This window comes from Watersipora subatra, chromosome 2 (genome assembly GCF_963576615.1).
Source record: "Watersipora subatra chromosome 2, tzWatSuba1.1, whole genome shotgun sequence".
Taxonomy (NCBI): domain Eukaryota; kingdom Metazoa; phylum Bryozoa; class Gymnolaemata; order Cheilostomatida; family Watersiporidae; genus Watersipora; species Watersipora subatra.
This window is the reverse complement of record NC_088709.1, coordinates 67,736,107-67,756,379: the sequence shown is the minus strand read 5'-3', so window position 1 is coordinate 67,756,379 and position 20,273 is coordinate 67,736,107. Positions and strand designations below refer to the sequence as shown.

The window sequence follows — 20,273 nt, the reverse complement described above, 5'->3', positions numbered from 1 at the left end:
CAATGTGCACAATTTGTAAAAATCTTGTTGCAAGACAAAGGTTAATCTAAAAGGTTGCCTAAAGGTTAATCGTGTTTTTGAGCTATAATATAATTGCATTGTTTTTAACATATATTACTTAATACTGTTTTGTATACAAAACATAGTTTATAAGAAAAAATCAACGTCAACTAATTATTTAATAGTCTAAATGCAACTTAACTAGTGAAACTTAATAGAGCAGAAAGTAAATAAACGCCTTTTTAGGTTCATCAAGATTGATGCTGCCGGCTGACAAATTTAAATCAGTACTCAACTACTTACCTCTTTTAAAAATGCTGTAATGCTTGGTAAAAAGTGTGCTCTGGCTCTGGACAGTTATAAATTAATATAAATGTCTTTAGAACTTTTAAATTTTGTCTTACAAATCTTATGTGGCCTCAGTGAAATATGTTATGTAAAGATAAACTTAAACTCAAAAGTCAAATGACCTAAGCCAAAAACAAGATTTGTTTTAGGTGGAGAGATACCTACCTAAAATTAAACAACTCTAATTTTAGGTAGAGAGAAGGTGGTTAAAATGATTGTTTTTGTTTGTGCTTTCATTATTCCAGTATTTCAAAGTATATAATGTATTTTTATACTTGTATGTCCGATCTTACTAATTGTTTTAGTGAATCCAATAACAACTACTTCAGCCACAACAATCAGACCAACTATTATAACCACTCCAACCACTCCAACCACTCCAACCACTCCAACCGCTACAACTGCTCCAACCACATCAGCTACTCAAAGTACTAAAATTACTTCAACCTTTTTACCCACTCAAACCATTTTGACCAAATTGAATAACGTAACCTCTGAGCTCTTTACAACGCTACATCTGGTTTTAAGTGTTACACCAGTGAAAGGGACAGGCTTTACTTCAGCTGGTCGGTCATATTATTATTAAAGGATATACCTGAATCTATTTTTTTATTTGTATACTTATATTTATTACAAGGCAAAAATATTTATTAGTCACCATATTAATAGCCTGAAATTGTACAAAATATGCCAATGTTTATGTTTTGATGTTTAGATATGCATTTGCTGCCATTTATGCACAGGATTATTAAAAATGAACATAAATATTCGATTAGAGAAACCCTTGTACCAATGGAAGCATTGAAATGTCAAGAATGTTTGAGATTTTAAAAGTGATTAGAAGACCTAGTCAAATGTTACTTACTTTTGTCAAATAAAGTTGAAGTAAAAACAGAAAGACTGTCTCAGGTAGGAGTATGTGAAGAGCCTAGTAAGCATTGCCTCACATTCCTGTAACTGCTTTGGCCATTAGTTTTTGTGCACTCTGGTCACCCTCAGTGGTGATTCATGGACAGTCAGCCTGTCCTCTGCACCGGTTGCCTTAGGTGGTCTAATGATGATGACCAATGATAGCGCTGCTTTTGGGTCACCAAATTTTGTTTGTTGCCGCTCTTTTTCTTTGTCTTGTTTTTAGTTTAGTTTTAGAGTGTAAGCAGATAAGACTTACCTGACATATTTACAGCTATTTTTCACAAATAGCAAATAGACTAAAGAATGTGACGCTAGTATGCTAGTAATGTGATTACGGAGGCACAAGGTTAGTGAAATAGATGTTATACATAATGTGTCATTTTGCTTGCTATTCTGTATTATTTGTCAGTTTTTTGCATGTTATATGTTTCTACATAATGCTTTATACATTTTATGCTTTTTACTTTGTGTAGTAATATTCCACTAATTAGAATGCTTTTATCCATTGTATAGGTTTCACGATCTACATATCTAAAATAGACCAGTGAGCTATAACTCCAAACTTATCACGCTAGTATCTAGCAAAACTCTACAGTGAAACCTTATCCGGTGTTTGGAGAAAAAAAAGAATTTATCTGCAAACGGTACCGAGGCTCTACAGTTGAGCAATAATACAGTTCTACAGTTTACAGTTCTACAGTTACACAGTTCTACAGTTTACAGTCCACAGTTCTACAGTCCACAGTTCTACAGTTTACAGTTCTACAGTTACACAGTTCTACAGTTTACAGTCCACAGTTCTACAGTCCACAGTTCTACAGTCCACAGTTCTACAGTCCACAGTTCTACAGTCCACAGTTCTACAGTCCACAGTTCTACAATCCACAGTTCTACAGTCCACAGTTCTACAGTGCACAGTTCTACAGTTTACAGTCCACAGTTACAAAGTTCTACAATTCACAGTTACACAGTTTTACAGTTCGGACAGTTTCGAGGCTTTACAGTATACCGAGCACTGCAACTACATAGGTCCAATTCAGCTAAGTGCATTTACATGTGCCTATCAGCCGCAACATTTTTTTAGTAGATTGTTAAACGTTTGTACCACAATATTGGTGAACAATCTGACATCCAAATAGCTTCAGCTTGAGGCTGGCCTTATGTATTCAACTGGTTCATTAGAAGTAATTGCTGTGAAACATAAGTAACCATTCACACACTACACCTTTCATTTTTCATTTGATATTTTTATCTCTTGAAACATTTGGCTTACCTTAAAGATTTTTTAATATTTTTTGTAAAACAGACATCAGTTGGTGACCCTTGGGCTGCTTTGTACATCATCATCCGCTATAGGGACTGCGCGCGGGGGCAGTAATGTCGAGTGATACTGAGAGTGGTAGTTCACGGGCGCCATCTCCTGATGGCTCGCTGTTGGATAAGTTAGATGATGATCTAGGTTCTGCACACACTCATTTAGTTACAGCGCAAGCGAATAGTACTAACGATGTTGGTAATCCTGAAAACAGTCCTTTTGAACCTAGAAGGTCAGAGAGATCTCGTAACCTTTCTCTCATAGGTAAAGAAAGTAGAACTTTAGAGTTGAAAACATTTTTAGTCAAGTCCATAAGTACTCAGTTGGTCGAGTATACTAAGTTGATATCAGATATTGAATCTTTTGATTTACACCAGTTAGAGGAATGTAGTTCTACCTTCCAACAGGGTTTTGATCATATCTGTACAGCGTACAAGGAAATGTGTGTTTTATGTGCTAATAAACCAGATAAGAGTGTAGAAAGTATGTTTAGCGATCTATCGAATGAGTTTGAGACTATCAAGGAGTCTATGACAGAAAGAGTGGCAGCCCTACAGATTCAGGATGAAGAAGAAGAAAGAGAGCTCAAAGAAGCTGAATCTGTACTGCAGAAAGCGAAGGAGCAGTTTGCAAAAGAGATGCAAATCTATGAAGAACTCAAAAGACAAAGGCAAAGCCGAAGAAATCCCACATTGAAAGAGGCAACTCCTGGCACACCGCAAGACGTAATTGTTATTACTGAGAATGACACACCTCAGCCATTACCCCCACTTGCCAGTACAGACAAAGTAGAGCGCTCTGCAACGCCCGCCTCAGATGGATTAGATGCAGTGCGTCAGCTTGCAGAAAGTCTCGTTTCAACAATGAATAAAGCCACTGCAAAAAGAACATCAGTAGAACCTTCTCTTTTTACAGGAGATTTGCTAGATTTTACTGACTGGCAAGTAGATCTAGATGCTTATTTAGAGGCTGAAAACATCAATGGGAAGGAACGTCTCAGACACCTAAAAAGGTTCGTTGGAGGAGAAGCCAAGAAGTGCATCAATGGACACTTTGTGACCAATACTAACGAAGCATATCTAGATGCAAGAGCTATGCTTAAAGAGAGATATGGCAACAAGCAAAGTATTGTTCACACTTTTCGCAACAAGCTTGCTGCTTGGCCGAGAATACATCCCAAAGATGGGAAAGCACTCCGAGAATTTGGAGATTTTCTATCACACATTAGGAGTGGAATGCAATCAACACCAGGGCTCGCTATACTAAATGATTGTCAAGAAAATGAGAAGCTGAGTGATAAGTTGCCAGACTGGCTTAAAAACCGATGGGCCAGAGTAGTAGCCAAAGCAGTCAAGGAAGACTCCTATCCAAGCTTTAGTGAGTTTACGAGCTTTATACAAGACGAAGCAGATGTCATGCTACTACCAATATCGCTGCAAGCACCAAACCCCCAAAGCAAAATTGTTAAACAGCAAGTTCGAACCAGAACTTTCAAGGCGAGCACCATAGAAATCAAAGTTCTGTGTCTGTTCTGTAAAAAAGATTCTCATGCTACTACACAGTGCTTTAAGTTAGAAGCTCTGCCCTATGCAGATAAAACCAAATTTGTGTTCGATATTCGTTTGTGCTTCAGCTGCCTGCGAGCTGATGGTCATCGATCAAAGGACTGCTCAAACAAGACCACATGTAAAAGGTGTAGTAAGCCTCACCCAACAGCAATGCATACATTTGAGAATATAGGGAGGACTAGGAAGGACCATCGTGAAGAAAGGATAGCTAAACCACGTGACAACAGCACCACAATGAATACTAAAGTAAGTGCAGAGGCAAGTCAAGCTGAAATCCGCAAAGAAGTGAGGTGCAATACGGTTAGAACCACCAATGATGGCGTGGCTTGCATGGCAATCCCAGTTTACGTCAGCGCAGGAAGTGGCAAAGAAAAGCTTGTGTACGCTCTCCTTGATACACAGTCAGACGCATGTTTCATATCAAAAGAAACAGCTGAGTTTATTGAACCAAGAGGTAGACCAGAGCAAATCACTATGAGCACGCTCAATGGATGCTCTACACAAACAACAAGTAAATATGTTAATATCAAACTGAGAGGATTCTCAACTAATGAAGTTACATTCATAAATGCTTATGAGCAAGATGCTATCACATGTAACAGAGAACAGATACCAACTGCAGCAAAAGCAGATGCAACGGGCCACCTGCAGGATATCGCCGAAAAGCTACCTCCGCTACTTGACATACCGGTAGGTCTCTTGATTGGTACTGATTGTCCACAAGCCCTCACTCCGCTTGACTCAGTACCTGGAACGGCAGGAAAAATGTTTGCTATGCGAACAATGTTTGGATGGACTCTGTGTGGAGGCAAACCTCAGAATGGAACCAGATCTATACACAAGACAGATACTAAGGACAAAGAGATTCTGAACATACTTGACCAAGAATTCAAAGATACTGAATCTGGTAAGGTATCACAGAATGATCTGCAATTTGTAAAAATATTGGAAAATGGAACTACTCAGAACCCTGATGGAAATTATGTTCTGGCACTCCCGTTCAAATACATGCCAACTCTCCCAAATAACAAAGCACAAGCACAAAAACGCTTAGATCAGCTAATAAGAAAGCTCAAAGCAGACAAGTCTTACAAAGCAGAATATTTCAAGTTTATGCAAGCCTTAATCACAGCAGGACATGCAGAAGAAGTGACAAACACATCCCTGACAGATAAGTGCTGGTATATACCTCACTTCGGAATACGGCACCCAAAGAAAAAGAAGCTACGAGTAGTCTTCGATGCGAGCGCCAAGTATAACGGCATCGCTCTGAATGATGCACTCCTTCAAGGCCCCGACCACATTAATAGTTTAGTGGGTATACTATGTCGATTTCGGCTAGAAAAGATTGCTATCTGCTGTGACATTCAGCAGATGTTTCATAACTTCTATGTCCAGCCAGAACACAGAGACTACTTAAGGTTTTTGTGGGTAGACAAAGACTTGTCTACTTGCAAGGAATACCAAATGACTGTTCATCTCTTCGGTGCCACCTCGTCACCTGGAGTAGCCACATTTGGTCTAAGAAAGCTCGCCAATGACCATCGCAGCATATCTGACAAAGTAGCAAATTTTCTCATCCATGATTTTTATGTGGATAATGGGGTGACAAGTATTGCTAATCAACGTGAAGCTATTCAATTGATTGACAGCGCACGGAAGATATGTTCCAAAGGCAACATCAGGCTTCACAAGTTTGCTAGCAATGATTGACACGTTCTTGCCACAGTTCCGGAGACCGAAAGGTGTGAGACAATTCAAAAGCTTGATTTGCTGCAAGACCACCTACCAAATGAACGAACTTTAGGCCTAGAGTGGTGTATTGACACCGATCGTTTCCAGTTCGTCAACAACATTAAAGAAAAGCCAACAACTAAGCGTGGTTTGTTGTCAACCGTAGCCCAAGTGTACGACTCTCTTGGGCTCCTTGCTCCTTTTATTTTGAAGGGCAAACAGCTATTACAAGCATGCACATCGTCAAAAGAACCATGGGACCAACCAATCAGTTGTGACTTGCTTGATGATTGGAATGCTTGGGTATTTGAACTGCAAAAGTTAGAAACTGTAAAAGTACCGAGATGTATCAAGCCACCATGTATGGTAAGCCCACGATATGAACTTCATCACTTCAGTGATGCAAGCCTTAAAGGATATGCAGCTTGCACATACTTAAGATTAATAAATCCAAATGGAACCACGAGCTGCGTATTGCTAATTGGAAAGTCAAGAGTCAGCCCATTGAAACCAATCACAGTTCCTAGACTTGAACTCCAAGCAGCAGTTATGGCCACACACTTGGGCACTATGGTAAAAAAGGAGCTGAGAGTCCATGTAGACAGTGAACACTATTGGACAGACTCCAAGATAGTTCTGGGCTACATTGCCAATGATACCAAACAATTCCGCATGTACGTCGCCAATAGAATTCAAGAAATCAAAGATGCGAGCTCTCAAGAACAGTGGAATTATGTGGCCACTACGGATAATCCTGCAGATATTGCCTTTAGGGGTGCAAATATAGACCAACTTTTGCAGTCAACATGGTTTGGTGGACCTTTATTTTTGAGACAAGCCAACCTTGAAAGCTACATAGACAAACACAAGATCAAAGGTGATCATATAGAGAATGATCCAGAACTTAAGACCGTCAAAGCTGTGGCCACATCAACTATACCCAAAATCCAGATGTCTTCTAGATTTGAAAAGTTTAGCCAGTGGAAGGATCTGACTCGAAGCATTGCGGCGCTTAGCATGCTACCTAAAAGAGCTGATAATAAAGACAAAAAAGTAACTCTTGCAGACTTATCTAAAGCCGAAACAAGAGTAATCAAGGTTCTTCAAACTGAACATTATGCTGATGAAATTTCTCAAATAAAATGCCAAAAAAGAGTGGGAAAGAAAAGTTCCATCTTCAAACTCAAGCCACTGTTAGATGGATCTGGAATACTTCGTGTTGGTGGAAGATTTGATAGAGCTACTACATTAGAAGAAGTCGAAAGGCGCCCAGCAATTATTCCGAAAGACACGCACATAGCCAAATTGTTGGTACAACACTTTCATGAAAAAATGCATCATCTTGGTAGACAAAGTACTTTGGCAGCAATCAGATCTGGAGGCTTCTGGATACTCAACGCTTCCAATGTAGTCAAAAATCTCATCAGCTCTTGTGTTATATGTTCCAGACTCAGAAAGCAACCTGAACAGCAACAGATGGGCCAGTTACCTCCGGAACGAATAGAGCAAACCCCACCATTTACTCATGTAGGCATGGATGTATCTGGTCATTTTATGATGAAAGACAGGAGATCAGAGCTCAAACGGTGGGGAATGATGTTCACGTGCTTATACTCCCGAGCCATTCATATCGAACTGTTAGAAGAATTGACCACGGATGCATTTATCAACGCATTGAGATGTTTTGTGGCCATCAGAGGACCTGTTTTGACGCTATTTAGTGATCAAGGCACCAACTTCATGGGTGCACAGAATGAGTTTCAAAGGCAAATCGATGTGACTACAGATGAAGATGTAAGAAACTACCTCATCGCAAATAAAATAGAATCTCGAATGAACAGTCCAGATGCGAGTCACCAAGGAGGTGTATGGGAGCGAATGATCAGGTCTGTACGAGCTGTGTTAAATGGCATGGCTGGTAAGTATAAGGGAAGGCTTGGGACTCAAACCCTGAGAACTGCTTTTTATGAAGCGGCAAGAATATTAAACCATAGACCGCTCACAACAACCAACATCAGCAACGCTGATGAAGATATAATCACTCCCAACCATTTGTTGACCATGAAAAGCACCCAGCTTGCAGCTCCACCACCAGGAAAGTTTCAGAATGACGAGCTCTATAGGCGGACACAATGGAAAATAGCTCAGCAATTTGCTCAGGAGTTTTGGGTCGCCTGGAGAGCCGACTACATGCGGCATCTAACCCTGAGACAAAAGTGGTTAAGTAGTAAAGAAAGTGTCAAGGTGGGAAATGTTGTGCTTCTAAAAGAAGACAATCAGCCTAGGAACGCCTGGAGATAGGGAGTTATTGAAGACGCCATAAAAGGTGAGGACGGTCTTGTGCGCAATGTGATCCTGCGGCTTGCCAACAGGCACTTGGACAGAATGGGCAGACCACTGGCACCTGCGACAATGCTAAAACGACCTATCCAGAAGATAGTCGTGATCGCCAAAGCGTAAATGTGGCTTTGGACGTTATCGTAGATATAGTGTAGCTTAATCAAATAGCATGATCATTATATGTAGAGTATTTTAGCAATTATATATTCAATAAATCAAAACTTTAAAGAACATTGGGACCATATTATTTTAGTAAATTTGATAAATTTAGATGGGAGTGTGAAGAGCCTAGTAAGCATTGCCTCACATTCCTGTAACTGCTTTGGCCATTAGTTTTTGCGCACTCTGGTCACCCTCAGTGGTGATTCATGAACAGTCAGCCTGTCCTCTGCACCGGTTGCCTTAGGTGGTCTAATGATGATGAACAATGATAGCGCTGCTTTTGGGTCACCAAATTTTGTTTGTTGCCGCTCTTTTTCTTTGTCTTGTTTTTAGTTTAGTTTTAGAGTGTAAGCAGATAAGACTTACCTGACATATTTACAGCTATTTTTCACAAATAGCAAATAGACTAAAGAATGTGACGCTAGTATGCTAGTAATGTGATTACGGAGGCACAAGGTTAGTAAAATAGATGTTATACATAATGTGTCATTTTGCTTGCTATTCTGTATTATTTGTCAGTTTTTTTGCATGTTATATGTTTCTACATAATGCTTTATACATTTTATGCTTTTTACTTTGTGTAGTAATATTCCACTAATTAGAATGCTTTTATCCATTGTATAGGTTTTACGATCTACATATCTAAAATAGACCAGTGAGCTATAACTCCAAACTTATCACGCTAGTATCTAGCAAAACTCTTCAGAGTATTTACTGTTAATATCTTACATCGAGGTTTTGTATCAGAAAACGCTGAAGACCTAGCGTTACTCATGGAGATATCAGCAGTAACTTTAGCTTTCATATTCGTTAGCTATATTTTTGAGGGTAATCTTTATTCCATAGTTGGGGTAAATTGAAACGTGTTAGGTTTTGTCAAATAATTTATTCTCCACAAAATGAGAACTTCACTTTAGATAGTTTGTAAAGCTTTAGATTCATGTTTGTTTAATTTACTGGTATCGTAAATACAGAAATATTTTGATAAAAAGAGGACGTTTTAGAATTTAGAAGGAATATAAAACTTAATAACACAACAGTAAAAGTTAACTTATTTTACATATACTACAATGACAAGGAAAGATAAATCAATGAATGATAGTTTAATAAACTAGAGATGAGTTGTTGAACATTTTATGCAAACTAGCTCTGCTATCCGGCGTTGCACGGGTAATAAAAATTAGCTTATAAACAATGGTGAGTAATGAAAGCTGCCTGCCACTTGTTACTAGTTTGGCACACTGCCAATGGAAAATTTGAGTATGCTTACTAATGCAAGCTATCTGGTTCAAGTTACGCAATTACCCTGCATAGAACACAAAGCCGTTGAGTATTTGCTCTCACCTAGCGACATATGTCGGTTAGTGAATAAATCAATCTTGGGTACGGCTTCGAACTAGTGAACGGGAAAGTCCGAGATCAAATCTTCTTTGGTACAGATTCTTTATTTTAAGATTTTAATAGCTATAGCTGGAATACAGACATATGACATATATACTTTGAGAAATATATTTATATTCGTATATATATATTAATACAGCAGAACTTCGGTTCTCGAACATAATTTGTTTCAGAACGTTGTTCGAAAACTGAGTTGTTCAAAATCTGAAACAATTTTCCCATTAGCATTAATGTAAATGAATTTTAATCCGTTCCAAGCCGAGAAAACAATATCGGTAAAGTATTTTTTAGCAATTTACGCTATAAACTGTGTTGTATACTACATACTATAAATAAAAACACGTAGATATAAATTGCGTTTATTTTTAATAAAATACTTTCTATCAATGATGATGAAAAAAGAAAACCAAAATTAAACATTTTGCTCTTAAAACATCGAAAACATTCTAGGTTAAAATACAATATCAAAAACTGCAGAAATCAATAATAAAACATCAAAAAATGCAGATAAGTTACATGCAGAAAAATCATGTAAAAAAAGAAAATACAAACAACAATGGTACGTTCACTGCACATCTTTGGAAGAGAATCTTCTAAAACCATTAAGACTAACTCGATTGGAGGAGTTGTTTTTTTAGCAAATCTCTTTGGTAGAAAGATGTCGTCCCAGATGGTTCCTCCCTTTTTTTAAACAATTTATGAAGCGTATCTCGCTTCACCCTTTGTTAACAAATGCTTCCATGCTGTTTAAATGGACTGTTTCAAACGTTTAATTCTAATGCCCATGCTCCGGTTTGGTCAAGAACCAAATTTATGTTCAGGATCTGAAACGAATAAATCTCAAGATTTTTGGTCCAAGACCAAATTGTTTAAAAACCGAAGCATTCAAGAACTGAGGTTCCACTGTGGTAATGCAGCTTGTGCACATGTCACAAGCCTTTTGATCTGCTTTTTTGTAAGAAAAATGTAATTGATTAGATAATTTGCTATGACATATATTTATATCAGGGAGAAAAATGATTGTTAAAATTAACATTACAATAAGTGTCACATTATAACAGAATTAGAAAATGTAGGGAAATTACAGTAGATCACTAAATGTAGGCAAACTTTTAATAAGCCTACTAATTAGTCTTAATAGAATAGTCTCATTTTTAGTGTTTTGAAAATATAACGGCAATTATTTCTATTTACAAATTGTATAATTTAATGAAACATCAGCTAATTTTAATAAAATTAAAGTGTAAAGATTAGAAAACAATTAGAGTTTCATTGCATTCCTCTCAATCTCTTATTTGGCTCCAAACTATTCCTAGCATTGTCAAATTTCCTTGCAATCAGTTTTTGAGTGTATTGTTAGTCTGGAACCTTTTAAAGTATTTCTTAAAGTGTCTATCTTCAACACAACAGCAAATATCACAATAATTTATTGAAGCCAGCAATAACAAAAAAGAGCTAAAGAAGTGTGAGCAACCATAATTCTTATTAACTTGTAGATACAAGCACCAGGAGAGTCTCCAACATGAACTACGAGGCAGCTGTAGGTGCTGGAGTAGGTGTACCTGCCCTGATTATTGTACTTGTAGCGCTGGTTTTTATTCTGGTCAAGGTCAGAAAAAGGTATGTGAAAATTAAGGAATATTTTATACAAGTCAGTTATCAGTACCGGACCAATTTTTCCACATGAAATTGCCTAAAACTGACTAAACAGCATGTTGATTAGCCAAATTCATACTAAAACTTGTTATAACTTGATTATTTTACTCGGTGACCTTGCTTGAGTATTCTGTACAAGCATGCTATAAACTGCTAAAATATACACTATATATGACATTCTTACATTTCTTAAGAAAATGGCCACAGTTTTTGCTCTCAATGTGTTCTGAGTTTACCATGCGAAAGACACTAAAATATGAGTTGGTTTTTATGTAACAAATGTCTTTTTTGTAAATTTTAGGTTTTTTACCACTTTGTCTATAAATTTAAAAAGCAATCTGTATTTCAACAGCAAAAGAAATTAATTTTGTGTTGTTTAACCATGTAATTACACCAATACATTTTATATGTGTATACAGATCTGACCAAATGAAAATGTGACTAAATTAGAAACTTTTAAGTAACTGATTACAAAGCTAATTCTTACAGGAAACTTTCACACATCAGCTGGTCAACTGACCTTTATACAGCCAATCAATACAACTGATTTTAACAAATGCTGTCAGTATTGTGTGATTGACAATAAATCTACTCATCTACAAATGACAAAGCTTAGACGTTCATAACATTTTGAAAACATTAAAAGTGGCTCAATAAGATGCTTAAGGTAAAAAGGTGGTTAGAAATGAAAGTTAATTATTGGTATATTACACATAACATGAGCTGAGTTCCTACTTTTTAGACAACGATCCAGTGTCCAGATGAGTGTGGAAATGAAGATCAGTTCCCCACAAATAGTATTTTCTACGTGTGAAGTAGTGGAGCGTAAGTCAAATTCCAAACTTGGTATATGTGCTATTAACACCACCAAAAAAGGCTTAAATAATTGCCATATGCTGACCTTTATGTGGATATTTGACTAGTATTGTCAAAAGATGATCACTAAATATGCCACTAGTTTGATGTTTAAAAAAACATCAACAGTTTGTATACAATGTTTATATTTATAAGTTTAATTTTCTGCTGCCTTTACAATGAGGAATGTGCAGATTTTTCACTCTAAAGGACACTCAACTAAACATGTATAGAATGTAGAATACATGTAGCCAAGATGAGTTAGCAAACAGTGTATTCACTCCCAATCACCATCTCCATGCTATTACTAAACTTAGCAAAACAAAACTGACAAAAGGCAAATTAGGGCAAACACACATTAATGTACTTTTCAAACTTAGATAGTTTTAACTATTTATTCCACACTTTTGGTTTATTGTAGAATCATTATAATATCAACAAAATAAAACTAACTAAAATAAATAGACTGGAAATGATTACATATACATGAATATACCTAGAAAAAAAATTAAGAAGCATAAAACTTTTCAAAGTAACTTACGTTGGTTTAGCACAGCTCTAAAATCTTTTTATCCAATCTTTGGTTAACGACAAAGGCTTTTCAAAGCTGTATATTATAAACTAAAACTAAGATAACATCAGCTATGCATTCTAAATACAAAACTGCATGTACTGTAATCTATACTGTCACATAAGAATTTCTATAGTGAAAAACGAAAAACCTTTTGGTAGAATAAACAGACTGATGCATCCCCAATAAGAGACAACTTGTATTTTATTTTTCACTTCAACTATTAGAATTACTGCTATTTTTATTATAATAGCTATCATAATTCTCATTACTTCAATGATTACTATTGTTACGACTCAAATTCAATGCTAAATGATAGTGCATCTTAACAGATCGCCAACTTCTATGGCTAACACTGACAATTTAACCATCTGTCAACTCCTTACTACAAAACTCCTATCATAACAGGCTTGCCTAAATCTTAGCTCAGTTTCATGACTTTGTTAGCTCTATGCTCAACTTAGTTTTTATTTGGGTCTTTTTTCGCTCATTCTCTGGTTTATGTATGAGTAAATATTCATAAAAATGTACTCTGATGCGTTTTTGTAACTCCTATGTCTGCTAAATTAGCGTGACCTACTTTCTGAAATGTCAAGTCGAAAGACTTTTTTAGATTTTTTATCTATTTCACTTCTATGTGACTCTGGATCGGGTCTATGATACTACATGTAACTATCATATAAAAATGTAATTTTCGTATCAGCTGTTTGTGTAAACATCCATAAGTGCTTGGTAACATGAGCAACTGTAAATACATGTAATTATTCATTAGTTTCCTTTTTAGCAGTTTTATTTAGGCCTTGATTGCTGTGGTTATCTTATTATGTCCATACCACTATATTATTTTCTCTAATTAATATCATTATCCTAAAATTTTAGAACCAAATGATTTTTTTAGGATCAGATAACTTATTTTTATGTTTTCACAGTTTCCTCCATTGATAAAATCCTTTTGTAATGCAAGTTAGCTAGAGGTGTGCTCTTTAATGTAGGTGCAGCAGAACACCGAGGAGAAAATTTAAGAGTGAACGGTGACACTAAGCTGCCAGTTCACGAAGCGCCGGTGGAAGTTGAAAACGATTCATCAGAGGAGGAAAAACCAGGTGTACCAGTACTTATAAATTATATGTCTCAGTGAGTAATCCATATATAGTTAAAATACCACTAAAATTTTACATGCCCAACACACTAAACTTACTAGCATTTGCCCATTAGTCATAGGCTTTCTTGGCATTATATCTCTTTATCCAAAATAGATACTAAGAATTAGATATATTTTATGTAGACTGATAGAAAAACGATACAACATTATGTATTGCAAAGACCGAAAGAAAAAGTATTCTCCGGGGCCAGTTTATGCTGTAGTCAAAAAATCTGATCACAAACGAAAGGCGCTAAACACAATACTAGACAAAAAAGGTAAATTTTAACTTTTCAATGCTTTCATAGTCAGGTTTTTCAAAAACAGTTGTATCATAAAAAAAGTTTTGTTGCTTTCACTAATGTTGTTGCTTAACTACAAACAAAGAGTCCTGTAAAATGAGGTTATTCGTGCTAAATTCTGAGACAAAACTTATTTGTAAGTTGTTCACAAAAAGGGTCTTTATTTGTTGTCAATAATTTAATTGACAGTGTGAATTCATAACCTTTCGTAGCTTGTCACAGCTGTTGTCTCAAACATCGATGTTGTTTGTCTATTAGCATTCTTAATAATGGTATGCAAGCACTTGTTTGGTAAATTCCAGATCTGCCAAGTATTTCCATCAACAACCAAATAGCTCCTTGGCTACATCTAAAGAAGCTCTCACCTTTTTTGATTTAAAAAACTCATCAAAGGTACATGTTTGTTGTTTTGCACCATCTGGAATTGTTTGCCTTATCTCCATGAGGTTTCTTTTTACTTTGCTGTCAAAATCTCACCTATGATAAAGTCCAGACACAGAACCAATGACTCACTATTTTACTTGGTTCAATTCCTTTGCAGCTACAGTGACTACCGTCAGTTACAGCCACCACTAGTGTTTCTCTCATCACCAGTGTTTCTCTGGTTGCTACTTTACTTTGTATCCCAGATGCCGAGAGCTGTATAGTAAAATCAAATTAGACTTGTCAACTCCAGATGCTAGGTTGCCTTTTTTGCAACAAATCTTGCAGATGTGATCAGTGTACAGTAGATTAGCACCTTTTGCTCTTATTGTCCCACACCTGGTCATTGCAATTGAAACTTGAAAAAATACAACTTTGTTTTATGTGATTAGTTTTAGCAGCTCAGTCAGAGGCTCAACAGCTGTTCAAAATTATTTTGTGTTTTCAACTCTACTGCTACTGCTTTTTAATTGACTTTTAAACTACCAATATCCTGCCCAGATTTTCAAATATCCTTTTTTCTAATTTCTAATTCTATCAATGGTTTTCTTCAAAAGTGTTTTAGCTCAGCATTTTATTAATGATAAGCTGTATTAGAGTTAAAATAGCTTTTTTCATTGTTGGTCTAACTCTATATTTTTTCTAGCAATACCAAAAGCATCAAAATAACTTTATTCATATTCAGTCCACAGTATTTATAAACCTAATACTTTTGATTTGTTCAAATTGAGTTGCTTACAGATTCCCTTACTCACTTTATATTTTCAAGAATTCTATGTTACCTGAACGGTCAGTTAGTAGCTGTATAGCTAGATTAAACATAACACTAAACCTATAAGTTTGTAAAAAGAGGTCATACCAATAACTGAACTTGTTATGTATTACTTCACAAAATCTATTCAAAGACCTGCCATCTTTGATTACACTACTATTTTTCCTATTTTCCTTTCTTCCTTTTTCTCTAAGTTTTTTTTTTCATTTATTTCTCTTTACTTTTGCTTTAATCACTGTTTGTCACTGTCATTCGATGCTAATCCTTTTTAATGCTCATCTTTCTTGTCATCAACTTTATCTACTTCAGTTTAGTGTTGTCATGGATGCAACTCAGATATTCAAAATTGCCCTTTTAGTGAGGCTGCCCAGCAAAGTAAATATCTGCAAGTTTTGAAGATCCTTTTATATATTTCTGTTTATTTGTTGTTTTAGAGTGAAAAATAAAACTTCTCAGATGTCTGATACTACCACTACTGCCACAAGTGCCGAACAACTAGCTAGAATAAAAACTTTTTATGAAAATGTTGAGATGAATTCAAATGGTAAGTAGCTCGTTACTCTGAACTACTTAAGTTAGCAACTGAAAATCTTACTATATTTTTGCCTGACTTGAATGACTTACTAGTAGAATCTATAACTTTTGCTAGGAGTTGATGCGAGTTATGCCAGAATATTTTTAATAACATAGTTTCTAGCTAATGAACACATTCTAGAGTGTATAATGAGCTTTCAGCACTGTAACTTTTTATAACTCAGTCCTTTTATTAATTTTCAATTAATAATGTTAGATAAAACTGTAGTTTAAACTGAAGTCTTTACTTTAAAAACTCTACACACAAAATCTTTGATTTATGGCATATCCTTTGGCAGAAATTTTGCTTGGACTTGCATAAGATATTTCTAGATATGAAAGACCAAACAACTTTGACTCTTGTATTTGTTTATTTTCTGTCTCGGCCAATTCTTATTCCGTGGGTACAATGTACAACACATCTTGCTCAGTTCAATTTTTGAACAAAATTCAGAAAACAACAATAGTTTTGTTTTTGTTTATTCTATAAAGCAGATTTGTCATATATTATGTACAGAGTAGGCCAAGCTTTGCTTCTTCCCAAATTCAAGTTCTGTGTATTCAGTAGGAGGACATAGTTTTCAAGTTTATGCCAGCGCAAATAATTTTTTTTACTTACGTTCTTAAAAACAGTAATTCTGAGCAAGGCAAAACCCAAGCAACAATGCAACACTTACTTCTTTTGACTGTCATCTTCCCACTTCCTGTGATCTTTACTTAGTCCTGTCAAGACAGACAATCTCAAAGATAAACAGACAAATATGTTGATCAAAGTTTTATTAGCTATTTCTCTGTTCGTTTTTTTTTTCATTCATAAGTTATTCTACTTATTACGTACTAATATAACTTTACTGAGTATTTTTGACATATTTAACTGTTTACTTCATATTTACACGTACAGTATTAATAATGTTTAAAAATTTAATACCTGAGCTTTGTGAAGCCTTGGAATGGATTTAAGCATTTATATAACAAAGTCAGTTTCTACTCATAAAAGTAATTAGATATGAAACAGCTTTTGGGGCATATTAATTTTTAAAATCGAGGTTCCAAAGTAATGGCAATGCTTCATAGAATAACTATAACACATTTGTATTGTAGTATCAAACAATTCAGAAAAGGCATTTATAATTCAGTCTGCCCTCAGTCTTTTATTATGAGCCAAGATTCAAACTCATTAAACAGAGAATGAAAATACACAGTAAATGAGTTTGGAGTAGCTAATGCTAATAATTTACTTATAGGTATTGTATTAAAGTGCGCTAATATACTAACATACACAAATGCCAAGGCCAAATCTTAAAGTAATGATCAGCAATTTTAACTTGTATATGCATAAACTATACTTTTGAGTTTAATGTTAATTTTACATTCCAATGAGGTAAGTTCAAGGCGCTTAGGTTTTTTTACCTAAGTCAATCTGCACACAATAAAAATAATTCTGTCCAGCAGTTTTATACATATGTAGATTTCTGCCTTAACTTTATTCTTATTGGCATGATAAGGACAAAACAATCATGAAAGTAAAACAGTGTAGAGAATAGAGTGTGACACCTCAAATTAATAAAAAACCAAAATAATTGAGACAAGACAAGTCAAAGACGAGATGAAGTGTGTTTTACTTACAGCAGAAAAAGGAGATGTTGCTCATGTTGACAGAAACTTAGACAATGAAAAGCCTGTGACTGCTTCTCCGACTTCTTCATATATGGATATGATTCCTTTATCTAGTGAAGGTAAGATGTTTTGTTCTCTCAAGTCTCTTATTAAAAACGCCTATATAATAACGAATAACACAAATACACAGCATTAAACTGTGGATAGTTATCTTAACTTGCGTACTCATCGATGGTCCGGTTAAAAGTAAAGTTACTGATGTATATGAGAGCAATAGCTCAAAAATTGAGTGCGACGCCTGCTTATCTTACAGCAAGCAGAGGCTATGCATGCTTTGAAAAGCATTGTTGCATAAACATTAACCCAACAGTTTTGGGTGAACATGTCTGAATCCAGTGGCTAAGAATGCTAGGAGCTTGACTGTCTTTTCTTTTTTCTGTGATAGGAGCTCAAACCACTAAGGAGCACATTTATGAGAACTTACAGTCTTCAGAGAACTAAACAGAAAGTTTTATTAGTATTAATAACAACTTGTGACCTATTGCGACCTCCAACAGACATGTTGTTGCTTTTTCTTTGTGTACATTCTTTTTGCAATACATTATTTTATAATACATTATTTTTGTATCTTGCAACAGAGTTTCGTGATTGTTTTTTTGTATTTCTTCAATACATTATGCAAAATATATTCCACCAGATGTACAGTGTGTAGTTCAAAATCTTTTATTCTAACTTAATTGTTAGTTTTTTTAGTTTAATATATGTAGCGCTTTAATTATGTAACATGCAATATAATTACAGTATTTTAGCCTTCTATTATATATACTCACTACCAAGTTCTCTGACCTTTTTTGCAACAGATTTTTGTAATTAGTTGCATATACATGTACAATAAAGCAAATGCTTTACAATGCAACCACTGCCAGACAAAATTCAAAAGTAATCTTCAAGATTTGAAGTAAGTAAATGTTGCTATGCAAATTTTGCCATGTAAATGTTGTCAGAGCGCTCTATTTTTCTACTTCTTCTCTATAGTGGCAATCAATTAGAGGCGGCGTTCAAACAGAGGCTTGCAGTGTATGTTTCAAATAATAAATTTAGCCCTATTACAAGCAAAGCAAATGTCGTTTATAAATTGCTATCTTTTTTCCGGTGAAGTGGTATCAAACTTTTTAGATGCAACAAATCTGTTAACTTACCTCCAACTTGTAAAGACATTTTAATAAATATACATCAAGAAACCGAGAAATATTTCTACAAGTTGTCAAATAGCGATGGCGTTGAAATAGAGAGTAGCGCTCTATTTTTAAACCCTTTCCTTGTAGAGGCGGTCAAATAGCGGTAGCGCTCAAATAAAGGTTGTGTTTAATTAGGTGTTTTACGGTATATGTGATTTAGTTTATTTTGCTGCTCCTTAATTTTTAAATATGTCTATATAAATGTGCTGCCGTTTCTTTGTTGGTTCCTTATGGAACAAAGAGTCAGTGCAATTTAGTGCCACTAATATATATTTACAACTCTCAAAATCTGTCTGTATGTCCTTCGGTATGTTGGGCGATAGCAATTAAAACTTTGGAGTTAAAACCTCATGTTCTGTTAGATTTTAACATACAAAGATTGTAACTGCAAGTATCAAACAATGTATTTAGCTATCAAGCTACACTGTTCTTACAATTTTCACGCACTTATCATACATCATATAACATATGCTCACGGTAAATGCGCAATTTAGATTATTAATTAATATTACATTGTGCATTTATTATTTTTTTGAAATTGTTTAAAAGCTAATTTTTTGCTACCATTACCTATTTTTTATTTGTAATTCTAAATGTGCCATTTCAATTTCAAATGTCACGTTACACTATTATGGCTGGTCTTTCGTAAAGTTCGATTGCTAAATCGGTAAAGGCTAATACTTTGGACGCGGACAATTGTATTATCTTGATTTGGAATAATCTCTACTTTCTTTCTTCATTGGTCAGACGCAGTAACGGACAAAGACAGTTCGATCTCATTTTTACATGTGTACTAGTATTGAGAGGAGGCAGTATAGTCGTCCTCATAGCTTTGATGGATAGCATCTGCTGCAACACAGTCCTATCAATACACACCCACTTCTATGCATGAATTTTTATTATTAATTCAACATATTCAAGATTTTTATTTTGCTTTCTCAGTTCGTATTAATTTCATCATTACCAAATGATGTTTTTTGCAATCGTAGCCAGACAGACTTAATTAATCTATTACCTGCTAATTATTTCACAATTACATTGAAACACTTTTAGAGCTGTTTTTTTTGCCAATTAATTTGACTTGCACAAAACATTTTCCTCATGATATGAAGTTTAAAAGTTAGAATGGTAACTGTTGTTATATGTTAAATAAAAATAAATTTTTTGTGCGAAGAATTTTATTATCCGGGCAATGCCGGGCATTTATCTAGTTCCGAAAAATTTGACACATGGGTAATTACCACAGTCAAAATATATGATAAAATCCTTTAAATAAATAAAACAGTACAATTTTAACAGGTGCTCATAGCGTCTAACGCGCAATCAAAATATTCAAATATTTAAT

The 20,273-nt window shown here is 35.2% G+C and overlaps 1 protein-coding gene across 1 annotated transcript; it reads left to right on the top strand.

The window, feature by feature from the left end:
* The first annotated feature begins 2,637 nt into the window (after window positions 1-2,637).
* Window positions 2,638-18,191, top strand: LOC137388474 (uncharacterized). Its single transcript, XM_068074960.1, has 9 exons — window positions 2,638-5,755; window positions 5,873-8,121; window positions 8,250-8,319; window positions 11,277-11,400; window positions 12,179-12,261; window positions 13,855-13,996; window positions 14,148-14,281; window positions 17,702-17,809; window positions 18,136-18,191. The coding sequence occupies exons 1-9, from the start codon at window positions 2,638-2,640 to the stop codon at window positions 18,189-18,191; spliced, it is 6,084 nt and encodes a 2,027-aa protein (XP_067931061.1).
* Window positions 18,192-20,273: the final 2,082 nt, after the last annotated feature.

What these genes read in the sequence shown, in the direction of transcription:
- LOC137388474 (XM_068074960.1), top strand. Translation starts at nt 2,638, where the DNA reads ATGTCGAGTGATACTGAGAGTGGTAGTTCACGGGCGCCATCTCCTGAT. An exon ending in GACCTATCCAGAAGATAGTC is followed by an intron (nt 8,320 to 11,276) that starts GTGATCGCCAAA and finishes ATTAACTTGTAG; the next exon opens with ATACAAGCACCAGGAGAGTC. An exon ending in GATTCCTTTATCTAGTGAAG is followed by an intron (nt 17,810 to 18,135) that starts GTAAGATGTTTT and finishes TTTCTGTGATAG; the next exon opens with GAGCTCAAACCACTAAGGAG.